This window comes from Crotalus tigris, unplaced genomic scaffold, assembly GCF_016545835.1.
Source record: "Crotalus tigris isolate CLP2741 ecotype Arizona unplaced genomic scaffold, ASM1654583v1 scf7180000018599.1079084, whole genome shotgun sequence".
Lineage (NCBI taxonomy): Eukaryota > Metazoa > Chordata > Lepidosauria > Squamata > Viperidae > Crotalus > Crotalus tigris.
In genome coordinates this window covers 221,015-241,769 of record NW_024097097.1, presented here as the reverse complement: position 1 = coordinate 241,769, position 20,755 = coordinate 221,015, and the positions used below count along the sequence as shown (strand labels likewise).

The window sequence follows — 20,755 nt, the reverse complement described above, 5'->3', positions numbered from 1 at the left end:
ACTCAGGAAGTAACCAACATTTGGGGCTTCTCTAAATTTCTCTGCTTAAAATGAAACTGTAAAGATTCATGTCCTCCTTTAGGAGTGTGAATGAATAGAGATTAATTGTCAGACTCCCTGGACCAGAATTCAGTTTTACATCTCCAGTATGTTGATTTTAATTACTGAAATAAGCTGCTGGGCTTGAATTTAGCAGAGTCTTTCCAATGCCCTATAAGCCATTAAGTGAAGAATCTTTATAGCAATTAGGCTGAAACCATAAAAAAACAATTAGAAAGTGAATTCCCCCCCCCATACCAAAAGTAATTTAAATCTGTTTCTTCTTCTCACCTTGTCCTTCATTTCAGTGGACTCTTTGCCCTGCACTTCATGACTTTCAAGCTAGACAACTGTACAGGTAATTCGATTAGTGACTGTTCAAAGTTACAACAGCACTGAAAAATATGACCATCTTCACAATTATGGCTGTTTCAGTACTGTAGTCACATGATCAAAATTCGAATGCTTGGCAAATGACATGCATTTATAATGGGTGCAGTGGCCCAGGGTCATGTGACCCCCCCCTTTGCAACTTCTGACAAGAAAGCCAATGAAGAAGCCAGATTGACTCAACTGCAGTAATTCACTTAACAAATGTGGCAGGAAAGGTCATAAAATGTGGCAAAATTCACTTAGCACCTATTTTGCTTAGTAATGGAAATTTTGGACTCCATTGTGGTCTACCTGTAATCTGATATCTTTGAGAAATGCTACATATTAAGATGGTAATAATAATCATATATAGGCAACGGGTATTTGTAATGATAGTATTTTATGTGACTAATGACTCTGTACATGAATGGAGAACTATAAAATGAACGAACGAACGAATGAAATGGCAGCAGCCTACCGATCCTGGCTAAAATTAGGCAGGGTTGGATCTAGTTAGAGGCAGACTTCCAGGGAACAACAGCAGGGCAAGAAATGAACATGAATAAGACAATTCCAAACCGTGTCTTTATTACCAAGAAAACTGCATGGATATGTCCATGAAGTCACCAGCAATCAAATTTGGAAAATCTAGGTGATGAAATAAAAAGTTATTTTTTTGGTAAAGGAGGGACTGTTGCAGACATCTGGAAGCTAAAGAATTTTCAGCTGCTTCCAATCCTAAGGAACAATAACTTATATTTGATACCAATGTCTCCTATGAAGAATTATGACCACTAAGTACTCAGAACATTTGTTCCAGCCAGACAGTTGCCTCTTTTATTTGGTGCTTCAAAAACCTATCAGTCCCAATAATAAATGCATCACTCAGTGTATTATCAAACTCCAGAATGCCTATCATTTTTTTATTATGCACCCATTTAGAGCCAGCAGAATTAAGATGGGGCACAATTAGTTGGAGTAAGGAGTCCAAGAAATGTAGACAAACAAGGAAGTTGAGAAAACATGAAAGCCCACAGAATGTGGAAAGGTAGCTACAGAGACATGCTTCTGGAGACCTGGAGTTGGACCTACTTTCAGTGATACTTCTATCGTTTCTTTTGGCAGCACAAGCATGGGGTTTTTTTTAGGTCAATCCAATGTGCTCTTCCCCATAAACATCTGCACGCTATTTCCTGACAGTTAGAACACAGTTAGAACAATCAATATGTGGAATGGTTTGCCTCCAGAAGTTGTGGGTGCTCCATCACTGGAGGCTTTTAAGAAAAGATCGGACAACCATTTGTCTGGAGTAGTATAGGGTCTTCTGCTTGAGCAGGAGGTTGGACCAAAAGACCTCCAAGGTCTCTTCTAATTCTAGTATTCTGTTATTTCTGTTTAACCTGTGCCAGTGAGTCTTTCAGGAAATAGCTAACTGACTCAATCACAACCAAGGACACAATCAAGGCAATCATTGGGCAAATGGGATAGCTTTTACACCTGCGGAGTCCAATATATGACTATAATGGAGTGTGCCGATTATCGGTGTAAAGGTCGTAAAATGGGTCAGTAATAATTTTATGAGCTTTTTTTTGTGGCAGTTGTTAAATGAATCACCACATTCATTAAGTGAGTCTGCAGTTGTTAAGCAAATGCCGTGGTCATGAAGTTATGGGTGCAATTTTGCCAAAAACTGAAAGTGACGGTTTTCCATCATAAAACACTGTCATATGGGGGATGCTACAAGTGGTCATAAACGTGGCTGTTTCGCCAAGCAACTGAAGTTCAGTCACTGGGGCCTGACTGATGGAACTTTGAATCTGAGTCATATGTCTTCTTTTTGGGGTCAGTTATAACTTTGAATAGTTGCTAAACAAACAGTCGTAAGTGGAGGACTATCTGTAGCTCTGAGACACATTCTCTTATGTTTAAAAAAAGCTTTCAAAGTTATTTCCTAAGATAGCGCAGAAAACAGTTTAAAAACACAATCGAAAAAGTGAAGATAGATGAAAAAAAGCTGGACTAAATACTGCTGCCAAAGCTACAAATTTGCACATTATAAGCAGTTTCCAAGCAAGCATGACTACAAGGCCCCTTCCAAGGTTTGAGATTCAGTTTTTTGGGGTTTGTCCTTATGGCAGGAGGCAGCAACTATTGCCATCCACTGGTTTCGCACACACCAAATTGTTTGTGGCAAAATGCTCAGATGAAGTGATGAGTGCTTATCAGCAGTAACAAATACAGTATAATGTAGACACGATACATCACATAAATGGGTAAGTAGGAATAATTGCACAGGGCCTACCAATGCTAACTTTATGAGGTGTGTCAATTGAGAGTAAATGCTTTACAATATGTTTCATTAAAAGATCTTTAGTTTTAAGCAATAAAAAATAGAATACAGTATTTAACCAATTTCCTGCCATATCTTGAGGCCTCTCAGCTATAACCTCTCCTCTTCTCTGCTTAGTTGAATCTTTCTGGAAGTCTATTCTCAAGACTAATCCATTTATCAGATTTGGAGCTTCAAAGAATTGACATTCTGGAACAACCCTAGGCTCTGCCCCATGATATCACCAAATCGTTAGGTTTTGAGGTGCTGTGGACTTGGCAAACCTTAAGCTAGTTGCTTCCATCACGATTCAAGATGTCTAACTTTTACCTCTGTTAATTTCTTTACCAGATGCTAAGTGTGTGTATGTGTGTGTATGTGACTCCCTTTTAAGCATTTTTAGAACATTTTCCTCAAATGAAACAATTTGAATATAAAATTGCAGCTAAGTATTAAAGCAGGGATGGGCATCATCACTACACATTAATTTTATGACACCCTCCCCCACCTCAGCATCCCAAAACCATAACACTGGAATTTTACTAGCAAAATGCCCATTTTTGGTAGCTTCATTTCATTCTTTTGTAAGTAAAGCAGGGACTAAATGGATGCACTATTTTCAGGCCTTAATGATACTTCTATTCTTCTGAGACATTATTACACTACCAACTTTGACTCCCTATGTCCCTGGAAAACCCAGAATAGCGTGCCCCCAGGTTTTGAAATGATTGCCTGCATTTTTAGGTCTTACTTTACTTGCATTCTATCTTCACTAATTTTATTCTTCCTGTCAACAGGAAGTATGCATGTATGTATGCTCCCTGCTTCCTATATAAGGATCCATACACATTATCATTAGAAGACACTTTTTCAACTGAGGTTCTATAGATCCCTAGGTTTCTGTGAAAGATTGCTACAAATTGTGATTAAAAAAAAGAAAGAAAATAAACATCACTTTTGAACTTTGCTTACCACACAATCCTAGCACTTGTAGGAGTGAGAAGTTTTATGTGCTGCAGCTTAGCTTACTGACAAAACTAACATACCATGTAGATATAACAATTTTTATGCTGGGATTCTCTCAGACCTGAACATTATTTTAAGATAAGATTGAGAAAGGCTGAGATATCAGCCTATCTAAAGTAATACTTCCTTGGCAATTCAATCTAGGCTGCTCTCCTTGTTCTCACATACCTGTCAGTCATTCTGTGTCTCACTGGTGTCAAAGGAAATCAATATTTTAAAGCTTCTAAGAGGTGATGCAAGTAACAAGCTTTCAGCAGAGGCTTGACCTGATGCTTCAAGAAGTGATGTAGATGCCTTGAGCTTTTTGTAGGACAAGCATCAAGACATACAGGCCCCCTTGATACCTGCTTTGAACATCTATTCATTGACTTCAACCCCCCTCCCCAAATAACTTTAAGGAAGTGTGCATGCTTTCATTGATAGCATAGGTAAAACTAATGAGTATACAGCCGTGATTTGGTAGCGGGAGATTAATATACTGTACGGTTCCATCATTCTACTCTTGGAAGGCAGATGCTGGAATGGCATACCCATGTCTTGCTATGGATTCCAAATTGTGAGAAGCTTTTATTTCATTTTGATAAGTAACTAAATGAAAACATTTAGGTTGGTTAACTTCAGAGAGCCAGTGTGGTGTAGTGGTTAAGGCTGTGAGTTGCACTGTGGACACTAACTCATCTGGGTGATCTTGGACCAATCACTCAAGGACGCAAGCAATGATAAACCACTTCTGAAACAATGCCCAGAAAACTATCTGGAAGGTAAAATATGACTGCTTGGGTGTTCAGCTAATATGCCATGTCCAAACAAATATTCATGGATTAACATAATGGCATTGTGCCTTTCCAGCATACTGGGCAAACCAAGCAGAGACGTTGCCTGAAAAAAGGAGGGCCTTTCCTGCTCTGCTTCTCTTTATGTCCAAAATTATGCCCATCTCCTTCATCTGATATATATGTGTGCTACATTAAACCAAGCTGGCAGAGCAAAATTCCCGCTGATTCACAGTGGCAAGGAAATACAAGGCCTCCCCGAACACCCCGCCCCACCGAATCGATCGTGTAATTTGGCACACGCGTGCCGTGGCTGAGCAGCCCACAAGGAACAAGTCGGAATCGGAAAGGGGCCGATCGCTCAGCGCAGGGCGCCCTGCCCCGCTACTAACTCTGAGAATAATACCAGGCTCGTCAGCCCGAACCACAGGATGCTACTTCTCAGCAGCAACAACAACGCCTTGCCCGCAAAACTGTAGCCTCTCCCGCGTTGAACCCGGCGAATGAGCGCCAAGCAGAAGGAGGCGCTTGGCTTCGCTCCTTCAAAGTAAAGCCTCGTCTAGCTCGTACAGTACTTCCCCAGGCGCCCTGGATCCGGCGGGGAACTCAGGAGGCGGGAAAAGCAACGTGCCCTCAGCGGCAGGGCCCAGGAGGATGGCCGCCTGCCCCCTGTCATGAGCCCGACACGCTCCTCTCTGTCTCCCCGCCCAGCCCTGCCCTGCCCAGCCGGCAGCCGTGGGGGCCGGGCGAAGAGTCTCGGAGCTCACGGGAGGCGGAGAGCGCAGGTAGCAAGGGAGGAGGAAGAGGCTGTTGGCAGCACTTTGGCGGAGGAGCGGACCGCTGCAGCCGAGCTCCGATGGGCGAACTCGAGGCGGAGGATAAGCTCGGGCCCGGTACGCAGACCCCTCTGGGGAGGGCCCGGAGCTCCGCTTCCCATCACAGCGGCGCAGGGCGAAGGCGCCGAGCCACGCGCGCCCTCAGCAAACTGGCTCGGCGGCTCCTGCAAACTTTGCGGGGGGCGCGGCGGCGGCGGCGGCGGCGGGAAAGCGCTGAGGCGGAAGACGACGAAGGCGGCTTTAAGCGGCCGCCCGGCTCCGATCGCGGTCAAGCAGGTGGCAGCAGCAGCAGCGTCCGACTATGGTTGGGCGCGCTGAGCCTACCTCCTGCGGCCAGTTCCGGGGATCCTCGCCCGCTCACCCCTGGCGCGCAGGGGCTCAAGAATCACGGCAACACGTGTTTCCTGAACGCCGTGGTGCAGTGCCTGAGCCACACCGAGCTGCTCGCCGCCTTCCTCCTGTTGGCTTTGCCCGATCAACCAAGTCTACCCAGACCTGGATCGAAAGCCGCCACTGGAGAGGTCACTCAGCATTTGGCGGCGCTTGTACGCGCGCTCTGGACTCTGGAGTACACCCCGCAGCTCTCCGCAGACTTCAAGGTAGGGTCCACGAGAGAGGAGAAGGGTGAGCTATCCAAGCATAACTGGGTTGTTTGTTACCTATTCTGGGAATTCGTGTGTAGGACTGTAGTCTCTCGGTTGGGAAGCTGTGCGGAGATCATTAATGCCTAATGTCTGAACGCTTTCGAGCCTCTTGTAATCTTATCAGTGAAATCCTTTTCTGGGCTTCGTGTTTAACTCCAGGGTTGTAAGTGCCGAAACAACGTAACCTTCTGCAGTCACTGAGAGTAATAAGATCAAGTTAATGTAAAACTCCGCTGGAATCTGAGGCAGAAACCAAACGATTCTTCTCTTCATGCATCATTCCAACTCTGGCTGCGCCCTTTGAGATAAGCGGCTGGCAGGAAATGGCTCCATTTAGTCAAAATTGGGAGGATCGCTCATTTGTGTTTTTCTCTCCTCAGCCACCTCGCTTTTTGAAGTAAACTGCCTTTCGCTCCGAGAGGGAGGAGTAGCACCACAAATGCACACAGGTGTACTAAGGACAGAATGATTGCCAACTAGAGGGAAAGAGGTGTATTGACAATTAGGAGCAGATCAAGGGCCCTGATGATGTTATTGGAGGATGGGAAGGGAGGTCTGTTTTACTGGGAGCTTGGGATAGACAAAGGTCTGTGTTTTTGCCCCCTGTCAGGTGAAAGAATAAAGTCTGTCTCTTGAAAGTTTGTTGGTTTAAACCTCAGAGGATAATAGAAAAATCTTTGGCACTCAAAGGAGGGTTAGTGATAATTGTCATGCTTGATCCTCTCCTACAATTTCCAGAGTTCCTGGCTCACACGATCAACTCCCTGAGCTGTGATTATAACTTATCAAGCAAGTGCCAGGTTAGGAAAAAGTGTGCTTGGGTGTTTCAAACCTATTCTCCCCATTCTGGGCAAAGACCATAACAAAGTATTGTGCTGGAGAGGTAAATATCAAGTGCTGATTGTCTCAGAAGCTTTGCTGAATTTTGTAGTGTTCAACTTTGGTACAGACCTTTGAAGATGAAACGGAGAGATTCATTACTAAGTAGGAACCCTGCAACTCCTTGCCTGGGCTGAACCCCAGATGATATTGAGGCCGTCAGGCTGATGAAGTATGCCTGCCAGTTGGGAACAAAGATCAGAAGAACAAAAGCATCAAGCTGGATCACCTTCTTTCAGCTTTCTTCTCCCAGAGCGCTGTGCTAATCGCAAGCCAGTGGGGATGAAGGGGCTTTTCATCACAAATTTCCCTCAGGTGCTGCTTTTAGATCAAAAGCATAGATCTATGTGAGCGAGTCCTTCTCTTCTTCCTCCTCCTCCTCCTCCGATTTCCATCTAGGCACAGAGAATCAGGGCTCTTTGCTGTTACCTGAGATCATGAAGGGTGAGAGAAAAACCAAGTAGAAGGAAACTGGAGAAGTAAACTCAGTCCAAACCAGTTGCTGACAAACCTCAGAGTGACAAAGAGATATTCACATTTCCTAGGGTGGGGGTGGGGATCTTGTGTGCAGTTTGCCTTTGGGCCTTTCTCCCGTGCTTAATCAAGCAAGTGATGCTAGGCCTGCTCTGCAGGAACACCCCTAGGAAGTGTCCTGAGCCAGAAGTTTGCACAGCACAGTTTGTTTACATTTTCTGCAATTCCTGGGTGGAGGAAAAAAGTGGATTGGTGACACTGCAGAGAAGGAATGTACAACTTCCATCAGCTTGAGGGCAGCACTAAGCTTTGCATAGCATATCAAGGACCGTATCTCAAATGTGGCTGAGACTGGTATCCGCTGGAGTTCTTAACAGCAGGAAATGGATCCTAACTCTTTATATTTTGTCCCTCCCATGCAAAAAATGTAAAATAAGACAAAGCCCCAATCCCACTCCCACTCCCACAACAAGTAAAACATGTTGGATGAATCTATTTTAACAGGGTGTAGTGAGGTCAAATCAAAGGTGATGTCAGGCACCCCTATTGCAGTGAGATTGAGGAGCAGTGGAAAAGACCTCTCATTCAAAACGAAGAAATTACCATTGGTGTGCTGGAATTTCCTATTTGGGGAATAATGTGTTCTCTAGAAAAGTGGGCCTAGGTGATAGGATTAGGAGGGCCTCTGGTCTGAAGGTTTCCTATTTCTGTTTGTTTGTTGCTGAAGGTATTATCTGGCACTTTTTGTTAGCAGATTGGATTCTTTGGAGGTGAGCCTCTTCTGCCTCTGGTGCTCATGTCTGGCTGCTGGCTGTCACAGGCTGTTTCAGCTTTGGTGAAATCTCTTGTTCCTAATTCTGCTCTTTGACAGGCCTGCTGATAATAGGATAATGTGTTTTTTTCTCTCGCTATTGATGCAGCAGCCTCTGTCAAAGGTGAAATTGTTCTAACTTCTTCCTGTTTTTTTTTTTATTGCTCTGGAAAGAGTCTGAACGCTCTGTTGGATATTAGGTTACAGGCAAGGATTTAGAAATAGAAAACTCAGGTTTCAGATTCTCCAGACTGAGGCTCTTCAAGGGAAAACAGAAGCAAGAATAATATCGACATTAAGTTTTAAAATGCTCTTTGGGAAGAATGTAAACAAGTTGTACATGCCATATCACAAGGCATCATGTTGCCTAGCTGATTTATTTCTGTGTTTTTCTTAAATCTGTAAGTCAGTTTAATAAGTTAGTTCACATGCAAAAGGATGGGAAATCACAGCCTTTGGAAATCTATGGTAAATACAAAGGCGGTGGAAATTCAAATGAAAAGGCAATAGTTATATAGATGCAAACAAAAGAAATTGGGGCCCAGGACCACTCATGTATCAAAGATTAACAGATGGCTTACATGTGTGAATGAGGCATTAAAGGTCTTAACTCTAGATATAAATAACTTGTATGTTTCCAGAGTTCCAAATATTAGTTTTTAATGGTGTAGGCTGCAGGACATTGAATATTCTGTGGGAAATTGTAAGTTTCCTATTTTTATTTTCCTATTTGTGGAAATAGTGGTGATCTGACAAATGAGGAAGCTGTTGCATCTATGTGACCATTTTTTTTACCTTGCCATTTTTGAGACTCTGCTAATTCCTGGTGAGGCAATTTAAAGGTAGTATTAATAGGGGCATTTATCCTGAAGAAGGACAGGGGTGGGTGGGTGGGCAAAGTCTGTGAATTTAAGTTGTTTATATAGAAACTGATGCAGTCTGGAGTGTGGAAATTGAAATCTACAGCCTAATAATTCAAATTTCATCTCTGTTATGACTTTTCCACCTAGTCTCAGACAAATCTCTGATCTCATCATCTGCAATATGGAAATAATAATAATGGCATTTATCTTGTAAGATTGCTGTAAGGTTAGCACCAGGTTGATATTTCTCAATTGATTTCAACCCTCAGAAGTGAAACATGCAGACGTGTAAGGACAGTATCACTATATGCCAGCTTTTACAGAAAATGGGGTAGAATATTTTGTCCTTAAGAGTTACAGAATATACTAGTTAGAATGAGTAGAAGGCAAACCTTCCTATGTCTTCAGTTGATGAAATGCATGTTGGAATGTTGAATGTGCCCTAGATTGGGAGTGAAACCTGCATTCGTAGGCATAATGACTTAGAGTGTTTTGTTGTTGTTGTTGTTAATTGTGAAGTCGTGTCTGACCCATCGCGACCCCATGGACAACGTTCCTCCAGGTCTTCCTGTACTCTACCATCTTCTGGAGTCCATTTAAATTCACACCTACTGCTTCAGTGACTCCATCCAGCCATCTCATTCTCTGTCGTCCCCTTCTTCTATTGCCCTCAATCTTTCCCAGCATTAGGCCCTTCTCCAGTGAGTCCTTCGTTCTCATTAAGTGGCCAAAATATTTGAGTTTCAACCAGGATCTCTGGCCTTCTAAAGAGCAGTCGGGGTTGATCTCTTCTTGAATGCCTTGCAGTCCAAGGGACTCGCAGGAGTCTTCTCCAGCACCATAGTTCAAAGGCCTCAATTCTTTGGTGCTCAGCCTTTCTCAGCCATTCATTGCAACTGGTAGAGTGGTTTAGTCCTATTAAATACAGTGAATCTTTTTTCTAGGCTCCTTTTATAATTACTGACTCTCACAGAGAATTGTAATGTTTCATTCATACATTTAAGATTAAAGAAATGAATAATGACTTCCACTGCCACCACTTTCACCTCGTGTAGATATGCATTGAACTCCACTGCCTTACTCTTTTGCCAGGCAGAATAGGGATAGATATGTCATATAAGCCAATTCTATGACCTGCTTGCTCTCTGCCTACATAGCCACTAGCTTTTTTAAAGGCATCTTCTTAGTCTGTGTTCTTTTTATGGGATTGATCAATTGGTTTAATTGATTCATGAAGCAGTTCAGAAGAAGAATTAGAATACATAAAACCTGAACTTAAAATTTAGGATCTTGATAGAACATTCACATTTCAGAAAAGAATTCAAGGTAGTCAGATTTTCCCCATTGCTGGAATGTGATTCCCCCACCCCATGGTCTGTATAATTTCTTAAATAAATAACAAGAAACAGTTTGGAAGGGAGGAAGGGAATGGGAGATTAAAATATTACCTTAATCTCTGTTTCCAAAAGCTGGAAGTAGATAACCTCCTCTTCAGCTCTACACCATACTTCAAGTTAGAGTGTTTGGTAGGAGGGGCTTTTGGCATAAACACGCCCTCTGTTTGTTTATTGTGATATTAAATAGTGATGTTTGCTGGGAGCTGTGTTTCTAAGAAACAGCACAGCAGAGGGAAGGGGATTGTGCAGGAAAAGCCAGGAGGAGGAGAGAGAGCATTTCTCCTGTGCTAGTGCCATCCCAGGCAGTTTCACCTTTATATGATGGAACACAACCTGCCCTTTTCTAATTTCATCAAAGTTTTCTCATCTATTTCTGGATTATGAAGGACTTGGCAATACAATAACTGCTCTGAATCACACATAGACACTTTCCCCATTGTCTAATCACTTGGGAAATAGCTCTTTAGGGACCTTAAATTGTCTTACCCTGGGAACAATAGAATGATCTTTTTTTTTTAGTTCTCTTTTTTTTTATTCATAATGGGCAGGTAGAAAAAAAGAGAATCCAGGCTTTGTAGAGTTAGCAGGACCAGCTCCCTGCCTGTTGAAAGCTGTCTCCAGCATGGATTCACTTGGTTGCTTCTGCCACAGTTTTTTTAAAATCCTAAAATGCTAAATTCGATTTGAAGCTCTTGTTAGTGCATAGTGCTTGTCCTTCACAGCAACATTTTAAAAGTCAGGGTATTTTAAGCCTAAGAAAGGAAATGATATCTTTCATCTCTGACATTGTGGAACTCTCTACTTGCTCTCCTGGCTCTTTCTGTACACAGAATAACTATTCCCTGACTGTGCTCTATTTCACTTCTCTATTCCTATGAAATATGAGGGTTTGTTTTTCTCATCCTATGCATATTTTAGTTGTGCTATGTGATCTGACTTCATTGTACTATCTAAGTCCTGGAAGTTCATTCACTACGTTTTTGATTTATTCATTTATTCCATTTAGATGCCACTCAAAAATTACCCATTCAATACACTGGAGCTTTAAAATTATGCCTTGATTGAATTATTGTAGTATATTTGTATCATTTTATACCCCTTTTCCTCAAATTAGTACTCAAAATGGCTACGATTGTCTTAAAGCATAAAAATGAATTCTAAAATTGAATGAACAATTAAAAACTTGGCAAAAAGAGAGAGATCTTTACAATTTGTTTTGGAAAAAAAATGCTAAGATGGAGGGAACTTATCACAACTCCTGGATAGTGCTGAACTGGGTGCTAAAATATGCAACTTTATTAAAAAAAAAAGCCTTAACCAGCCTTTTTGTGTTTATAAAACAGGGACTGAGTACAAAGCAGGAGGAGGGAGAAGTATTGTTGGTGTAGCCATAGGCTCTCTGAAATTTATCAGCAAGATCTTGTCACCTATATTTGAATGTATCTTTTTTGTGTTTAGTTGAATGGGTTAATTTCGCTCACTGTCAGATCCTTCCTCCAAAGGTTTTCCTATGAAAATTAGGTAATGTATTACAGGTGCCACCAGTCAGGCTGAATCTTTTGTCACACACTAGTTTGCTTGTCAAGGGAGTTCTTAGTGCTTCTACTGAGGACTTGTCCATTCAGCTCAGCTATAGGAAACAGAGAAAGGAAATGCTTTTGATGTTCTTGCTCAAAGCTTAGAAATATAGAATACTAGACAACTCATTTCAGAGATACTTTCTTACCTAAACAGAGAAACAGAATGACCACATGCAAGCAGGAAAGCCATGGGAGAGAATTGATTTCTGACTTCCTGCTGGCTTCCCCATTGATTTTCCAAGTGGGAAGCTGTCAGGGAACTTTGGAAATGATGTCCCAAAGGTGCTTTTTCACGAGGTGACTGGACTTCCTTGTTTTTCTTTGAAGACGTTTTGCTTCTCATCTAAGAAGTTTCTTCAGCTGAAGAAGCCTCATTCCTCTCTCCCTCCTCCCCAAGCTGGACTTGCCAAGCTGCAAAGGTTGGGGATCCCTGTTTTAATGGATAGCTAATGCCCTAGTTTTAGGATAGTTCTTTAATAGTATAATTATGAAGTGCCAGTTTCCCATCTGCCTTATCCACCTATAAGTCATGGATACTAGAACCCTAGTGCCTGGGCTGGGAGATTGTGAATCTAAGATTATACAAATAATCATATAGGGATAAAGGACTGCTGTGTGCTGTAGTTTATCTTCTTCCTATAAGAGCCTGAAGCTGTTCTCCTGTTTAAAATGGCTTTTATGAATGTTTGGCCTATTCCAATTGCACTATGCCAAAAAATAATTTACACTATTCTAACTTTATTGTAACTATAGAGCCAGTCAGAAAGCACTGGATGAATGAGCAGCTGGTCCCTGCCCAACTATCTGTGATGGTTTTAGATTTTCAGAACCTGGCACTCCTCTAGAAATGTCAAGCTATTGTGCCTTTGCGAGACTCTTTGGTTCATGTTTATTTATTGGCCATGTTTCAGCTATATTCATGGCAGTAATATCATTTTCCATTGTAATACTGCTGCTGCTGACCTTCCTTTTTAACTCTTCTGGCAAATCCTTTATCAGCGATAAATGAAGTACTTTGGGGAAGGGGATAAATTCCACATTAGATAACTACACTGAAAGGTAGAAAACAAGATTTTTTCCAACATTCCAGTAATTGTGGCTTAATTCTGTTGGATTTAAAAAACACACTAAAAACTATTAATGTTTTCCTTTGCAGAATGCATTCATATTTTAATACATTCTACTGTATATTCTGTTTCATCCAGTATATTGATATTTTCTTGTCCCAAGTGCTGCTTTTGTTTTAATATTGTCCTGGTATTGTCTGCAATTAAGGATCATAACCCATTATTAGATTGTAGCATGGGGTTGTCTGAAGTAGATGATAATAGCAGCAGCATCAAGCTGCAAATATTAATCCTCTCTCATGCATACCCTGAATTGCCAAAACTATGTGGATACTGTCTGAGAATGTTAAGATACCTAGGAAATATATTAAAAAATGACATCCAACAATCATCACAGCATGTGTAAACAATTTTAGTAACTTTTCACCTCTTAATTTACAATCTTTCCATATCCCATCTTTCCATATCCCATCTCTTATGTATAAATAAATAAATAAATAAATAAATAAATAAATAAATAAAACATTATCATTTCAGTCCTGGATCAGCAGACATCCATTAAGGGAAACCAGAAATAACAATATATGTATGTTTAATCTTGATCAAATAAACTAACTTTATATTCCTTCTAACGATTTTAATCCTTAGTGCATTCAGATAATGTCATAAAACTTGATTTCTTTTCATTTCTTTTTTGCCCCTTCTCAAAAGATGTTGTAAAATTGGGCATGTTCACATGGTAGCTAGCTTAATGACTGACATGATTTATGACTATAATTTGTGGTCTACCTGTACTTTATTTCTCTCTCTCTCTCTACCCCTACTGGTTTAGAAAGTGGAAAGAAATTACATCAGGGATATTTGATTATTTGTTGCTGAATTTTGCCAGCATAATTCCAGGAAGGCCATAAGACAGAGGTACAGAGATTGTGTGATTACGACATTAGTTATTCCAGAATGGACAGAAGTTTACGTGTTTTGGTTATATCGTTTGACATAATTTAGAATTGAAGCTATGTTGTATGGCCCAGGCAGAAGATCCTAGTTCTTATAGTTCCTGAGAACCACTATCAGTCAATGTCTGCAATATTGGCTTAAGGTGGACCAATAATCTGACAAGAGTATGTACAAGTTCCCATGTTATCCAGACCATATGTTTGTTACACATTGCTTATTCAAACTTATACTGAATCAGCCACATCTCCATAGACCTGGAAAACTAGAGATCCCTCTCTCAGTGATGATGCATTAGATGACACTTTCCCCATAATTTCATTTCCACACCTTCTTGTGTGATAGAAAACAAAACTGACATCTCACTTAAACAAACAAAAATATTGTGAACAATATTTTCTTAAAGACTGGAAATTCTGTTTTTGAAAACAAATGACTATTTTATGTAGGGTAGCAATTTTTGATAAAATATTGATCAAAGCCTTCTCCTTTAAGTATGCATTTGCGCAGCCTAGCCCAAACATCAACAGTCTTGTGCTCTGGGGGTATTTTAGGCTGAATTCTATTAATCTGAATTAAGGATGTTTTAGGTTGCAAGGAATTTGGGGACCTCTAATCCAGTAGGCTCCGATCTCATATAATAATACTCATATTGTTTAAAGTAACCTATGTTCTTTAGAACTGTATATAATAGCAATTTTTGGTGATAATTGCCTGTTATTTTGCAATACATATAGTGACTGGGGAAATTGCTGACAAGAATGCTTTATTATAGCAATATTCCCAGGCAAGTCTGTTATTTAATTTTTGTTTAATAGAATGCTTATTTTTGTAACCATAAGGTTTCAGCGATAAGCTACCTGCTGAGGCTTCACAACAGATAAATAACTGGAGGGCAGATCCGTTAGCACTCGGTAGGCTGTGTAAATGTATTAACAACCAAGTGCTTGTTAGCTTTTAATTGCTCTTTAGTGTATCCATAGAGAATGGGCAAGAAGCTTTGCTTGAGGAGAGCATGGGATTGAACTGTGTATGTTGCCTTGTGGGGTGTCATAGTGTGGCCAGATTTAGGACTGGAAAGCAAGGTTTAATATATAATTTGTGGCCTAGATGGTTGTATACAGGCCTCCTATTTATACCTATGAGAGATCTTAGAGATCTTTGAAAGAGAATTCCAGCAGGTGTGGCTTCCTCCACCAGAATTGAGCCAAGATATTTTGCTACTTGGAGTGAAAAATCAAAATGCTGAAAAAGAAACAAAAGAGGAAGCTCTGGCTGGCCATGAAGATCATACCACTACTCTTTCTTTTTTAGATAATTTTACTGCAGGGCCATCTCTCTTGAAAAACATATTCCTGGGTAGTCCTTGACTTACACCCTGTTGCTTAATGACAGTACTATTTATTACAGTACTATTTATGACCCAGTTCTGAAGTTCTGACAGCCATCACCCCCCTCCAGCGGTCATGTGACCACATTTCAGGTGCTCAACCGGCCCACATTTATAGCCGCTTGTAGCATCCCACGGTTATGTGACTACATGTTATATTTTTGCTGAAAAACTAGCATTTTCTATGGGCAAAACTGGCCCATAGTGAAGAATTGATGACTACAAAAAAAAAAAGGTCATAAAATCAGGTCGGTTACATGGGTAACTCACTTTACAATCGTCACGACTTATGACCATAAAAGCAGGCTCCATTATGGCTTAAGTTGAGAACTACCTGTGTTTCCTGAAAAGCCATCAGAGGATTCCTGCTAAATGTTGGACTGTTACATATCAGAAAAGAGACATATAAGCTAAAATTCCAAATTGCCAGCCAGCTGAGAAAATTCTCTTCCCCTTTCCCTTTTTTAAAAATCTTCTTTTATAGTTTACAACTCTAAAAGAGTTTATTGACTTCAGGGCTGAACATTTGATGTTCTTTAATTGGTTTCCAAACTTGCCACCATCTTTTGCTTCACAAGGCCAGCCATGCAGAAGGATGAGAAAAGCTACTTTTCACTAATTTATACTACCAATATGAAAAGTGCATTATCCTCCTCTTCGTTTCTCCTTTGAAATGGTCATTCCCTACTGATTTTGCAGATTGAAAGAAGAGTCTATCTCCCACTTCATCAAAACTGAGTGAAGTGATGTATTTCTGCTACAACTATTTCTTGATTTATAAAAGCAATACTAGCCATGTTGATTAAAAGGAAAACAAAAAACAAAATCCACAGAGAATACTTTTATTAAGCCGCCTAAACTTGTAAGAAATTAGTGCAAGTTTTTGAATTTCAAGAACTCCTTATCAAACCAAAAGAAAAAAAATGTGGATAGCCTTTGCATCACATCTGAAGCAGCTTATGGTGTTAGATAGAATGATGGAGAATCTTCAGACATACAGTACACATGCGTACTTATATGTATATTCATTCATTTTTTATCATGCTCACGTTACTGATAAGTCAGTGCAAGTTCTGCCAAAACTGCCAAAAGCAAACCTTCAAATTCTCCATTTCAGAAGCATAGCATTTTCCTTTTCACAATCTCTTTCCTGTTTCTGTATTTGCAGATGTTTGGCAGGCCCATCTCAGCATCCTACATGCTGCAGTTAAATGAGTGTACAGAATTTAAGGAAGAATAGAGCATGAGGTTGGTGTGTGGAGGAGTGGGGAGATGGCAGAATATATCTTTAGTATTTTATTCAGGAGATACATCCTTGAAGAATGGTAATGCTTCAGTGTATAAAGAAATGTTGGAAAATGGGAGATGGGAAACTAGAAATTGGGAAGATGGGAAGCTAGAAATTGCCTCCAATCCTTTATTCTGCTTGTGTGTGGCCAGACCACCTGTTTGAAAAGACAACATGGGACTAAAATAATCCTTCTGACACTTTGCTGATGGGTTGGACTGGATGTTATTAGGATATCCAATGGTTGTTTTAGTTTAATACATTTAAAGCACTACATACAGATAGTCCTCGGCTTACGACCACAACTGAGCCCAACATTTCTGTTGCCAAGTGAGACATTTGTTAAGTGAATTTGGCCCCATTTTACAACCTTTCTTACCACAGTTGATACATGAATCATCACATACCCTGGGACACTGCAACTGTCACAAATAGGAATCAGTTGCCAAGCGTCTGAATTTTGATCACGTGACCATGAGGATGCTGCAACAGTTGTAAGTGTGAACAATGGTCATAAGTCACTTTTTTCAGTGCTGTTGTAACTTTGAATGGACACTAAATGAACTGTTGCAAGTCGAGGACTGCCTGTATTAGGGAAGACTGGGCTTTCACATTGTATCTCTTTCTCTTTCTCTCTCTCTTTTCCTAGCAGGGCTTTTATGACTTTGAACAATTAGATGAGAGGCTGAAGGTCTGAAATTGTCGCCTTTCCCAGTACAAGAATTTGTTTGGTGGAGTTTCTCCATTCACACAGCTGTTAAAGGTAGAGATACATTGCCAGAAAGGAGAAAATCTTTCCTGCATCTCTTTAAGAAGATGCCTTGTGCTTCAGAAATATTACTGTCTAGCTGACTGAAACAGCTTACAGAACAGAGTCCTCTTTTAGCAGAGAAAATAGGATTTTCCAGGCTTCCCCTCTGTTTCCAAAGAGCAGCAAGTGGCTGTTCAGTTTTGTGGTTCAGGAAGGTTTGTTCACTTGGGATCTGAGGAACATTGGACTGAAACAGGAGCACCGAGTATTCGTAACTGCTTGGGAGAAAAGAGTAAAGTGGCCATGACAGACATGGAGGAGTGGGGGGCGACTTTCTTCTGGCTTCTTAATAATGTAGAGTTAGTTGTCATGGCAACTGTTTGGCAAATCAGTGGCAGGCAGAACCCATGTTTTCTCCTGTTGAGCACACCAGGGATCAATTTAGCCTCCCTGCTTATAGTGCTAGTAGTAAAATATGTTGCTTCTTTGCCAAATGTTGGTGGAACTCAAGATGTAAAGCAGGGGTGTCAAACTCACAATGTCACATGACGTGTCGTGACATATCGCAACATTTTTTCCATTGCCAGCAATGGGGTGGGCATGTTTTCGCTATGATGCAACCGGCTTGCGGGCCGGCAGTTTGACATCCCTGATGTAAAGGGACATATTTCATGATTTAGGGATTGGGATCCCTTGGGATTTTTTAAAAAAGTGGCTGATTCTGTTTTTCAACAGGAGTGCATAATAGCAGTGGCAATGATAGGACTATACATCGTACGTTTTGGTCTTCTATGATACCAGGATGATATATTGTAATAAAGAAGCATATAAATTGCAACATAGACATTAATTAGATGTCATATGGACCAGGTTGGAATCTGGATTCAAATCTACATTCATGTAATGGAATGTGCATCTGCAGCAGTAGAGGGGAAGGATTTGGCCACCTCAGAGCATTCCCAAAAAGAGACCTTGGATCAAGAAACCGCATAGTCCCAAGCTGGATTGGGGAGGGGAGGGAAGAGGTTCATGGTAACAACACCCTAGAATCTCTCAGGATATATCCAGTAGCTTAAAATTTTTATAGTTTTAGCTTGGCAAGATTCTGTCTATTAGATATAAGCAAATAAAGAATTGAGCTTGATTAGATCTCACTGTCTCATCTCAATTGGGTAACTTTAGTCTAGCCCAGTGGTTCTCAACCTTTCTAATGCCGCGACCCCATAATACAGTTCCCCATGTTGTGGGGACCCCAACCACTTATACATCACCGGGTGCGAGGGGCATGGCCAAAGAAAAGGGGGAAAAATGGCGGACAGCCTTGTTTGGCGACCCCCGTGAAATGGTCGTTCGACCCCAAATGGGGTCCCGACCCACAGGTTGAGAACCACTGGTCTAGCCAAATGTGGAGCCTCCCAAGTCCCAGATATCTTATCCTCATAGGGCTGTAGTAAAGACTGAACAACCCATGACCCACTGGATCATCTTTTTGAAGATAATTCCTTACCAGATTCCTCAATGCCTTAAAGTTCACTGGAAAAGTTGGGATACATTCAGAGATATTTCTGCCTTGAAATTGTTTTTTTTTTTAGTAAATAGACATGGAGAAAATCCTATAATCTTCATTATGGTTGCTTTTGGTACAGAACATGGATCTTGATGAATTATATGCATAGTCCATATAAACATTGGTTTAGCCAATTTGGGGGAGAAAGGAAAAGATCAAGAATGTCTTTTAATACTAGAGCCACTTTATCATTTCAGATAAAAATAATAAGTTTCTTCTCTTGTTTTCATTGCAGAATGTTGTCTCTAAATATGGTGCACAGTTTCGTGGAAATGCACAACATGATGCCCTGGAGTTCCTTCTGTGGTTGTTGGACCGCATGCATGAAGACCTGTGTTCTGTTTCTTTTAATCAAAAACTAAAGATATCTGGAAAGGTCAGTGATTGGCAAAGAAAGTTATTCTGTAACCCTGAAAGCTCAGTAAACCTATTGCTAATATATTGTTTCAGTCAAAATAAACCCAGAATTATAAAAATGTGAATGAAATTTGCTGAACTCTTTGTCAGTCAATGGAGTATGGCAATATGACATTTATAACCATTTATAACCAAGGTGGAACTTCTAATATCAGCCCATTTCCTTCATTGTAGTAGATTTTATTTCCATGGAAATAAAGTTATCCAATAAGAATAATATTTTCTGCTGTGTAACCAAAGCATTGATGACCTAAAAATGGAATCTTGGTTATTATTGCCAATTAATTACTTAGAACAGGGACAGACATCCTAGTACTCTCCAAGTATTTGATTCAACTGCAGTCTCTATGGAGTACTGTTAACAGATTATAGATGCTGTCATCCAAAACCTTCGCAATGCAGCATGTTAAGTATTGCCATAGTACCTTAAAATCTCAGAGAGGCTTGCTCTGAGGCATAAATTCCACATTTCCAAATGCTATTATTGTTCCACCCTCTGATTGAAGTATTGTACTCGGACTTGAGACTTAAGTCTATCTCCAGCCATGGAAACTTACAGGAGTAAGTCATTCTGTCTCAGCACCACCTATTTCAGAGGTTGATATATGGGAATAAAATGAAGGGCTAAGCCTCCTCGAGCTTATAACATAGTACTGCAATGACAAAAATAATAGTGGAAAAATTTGATATCTATCTAATTGATGTATTAGCAACTCAGTGCCTTGACAACAGGTCTGAGGTAAGAAAGCACCGGCTGACTAAGATGGGATATCGACCTTCAGACTGAATCAGTATTTTGATGGTTGAGATCAAAAACTTTTTCTTTTCTTTTTCTTTTTTTGCTAATTTTCTGACCTGAAGGATGAGATTGGTGAGATCGTTCAGAACTGTCTTTTATGTTATCGTGAAATGCAAATATTAGCAACTGGCGCAGCAGTTAGAGTGCAGTACTGCAGGCCACTTTAGCTGACTGTGTTCAGCAGGTCAGCGGTTCAAATCTCACCGGCTCAAGGTTGACTCAGCCTTCCATCCTTCCGGGGTAGGTAAAATGAGGACCCAGATTGTTGGGGGCAATGTAAATATATATATATACATTGTTTACTGGTGTACACCGCTTAGAGAGTGCTTGCACTTAAAGCGGTATATAAGTCTCATAAATAAATAAATAAATAAATTAGTGGAATCAAATGAGGACAGAAATGTGTGTATGTGTACAGGGGTATTTATGTGGACCATTAGGTTAGTAGAAATGATTTAGAAAAACTTGATAATTTTGTAAGTATAACATTCATGTTACA

The 20,755-nt window shown here is 40.6% G+C and overlaps 1 protein-coding gene across 1 annotated transcript in view; it reads left to right on the top strand.

The window, feature by feature from the left end:
- Nucleotides 1-4,924: 4,924 nt before the first annotated feature.
- Nucleotides 4,925-20,755, top strand: part of USP43 (ubiquitin specific peptidase 43) — a 104,815-nt gene continuing 88,984 nt past the window's right edge. Inside the window, exons 1-2 of the mRNA XM_039355090.1 lie at nt 4,925-5,974; nt 19,276-19,416. Of these exons, the coding sequence (XP_039211024.1) occupies nt 5,396-5,974; nt 19,276-19,416 (720 nt within the window). The 5' untranslated portion in view covers nt 4,925-5,395. The remainder of the gene's footprint in view (nt 5,975-19,275; nt 19,417-20,755) is intronic.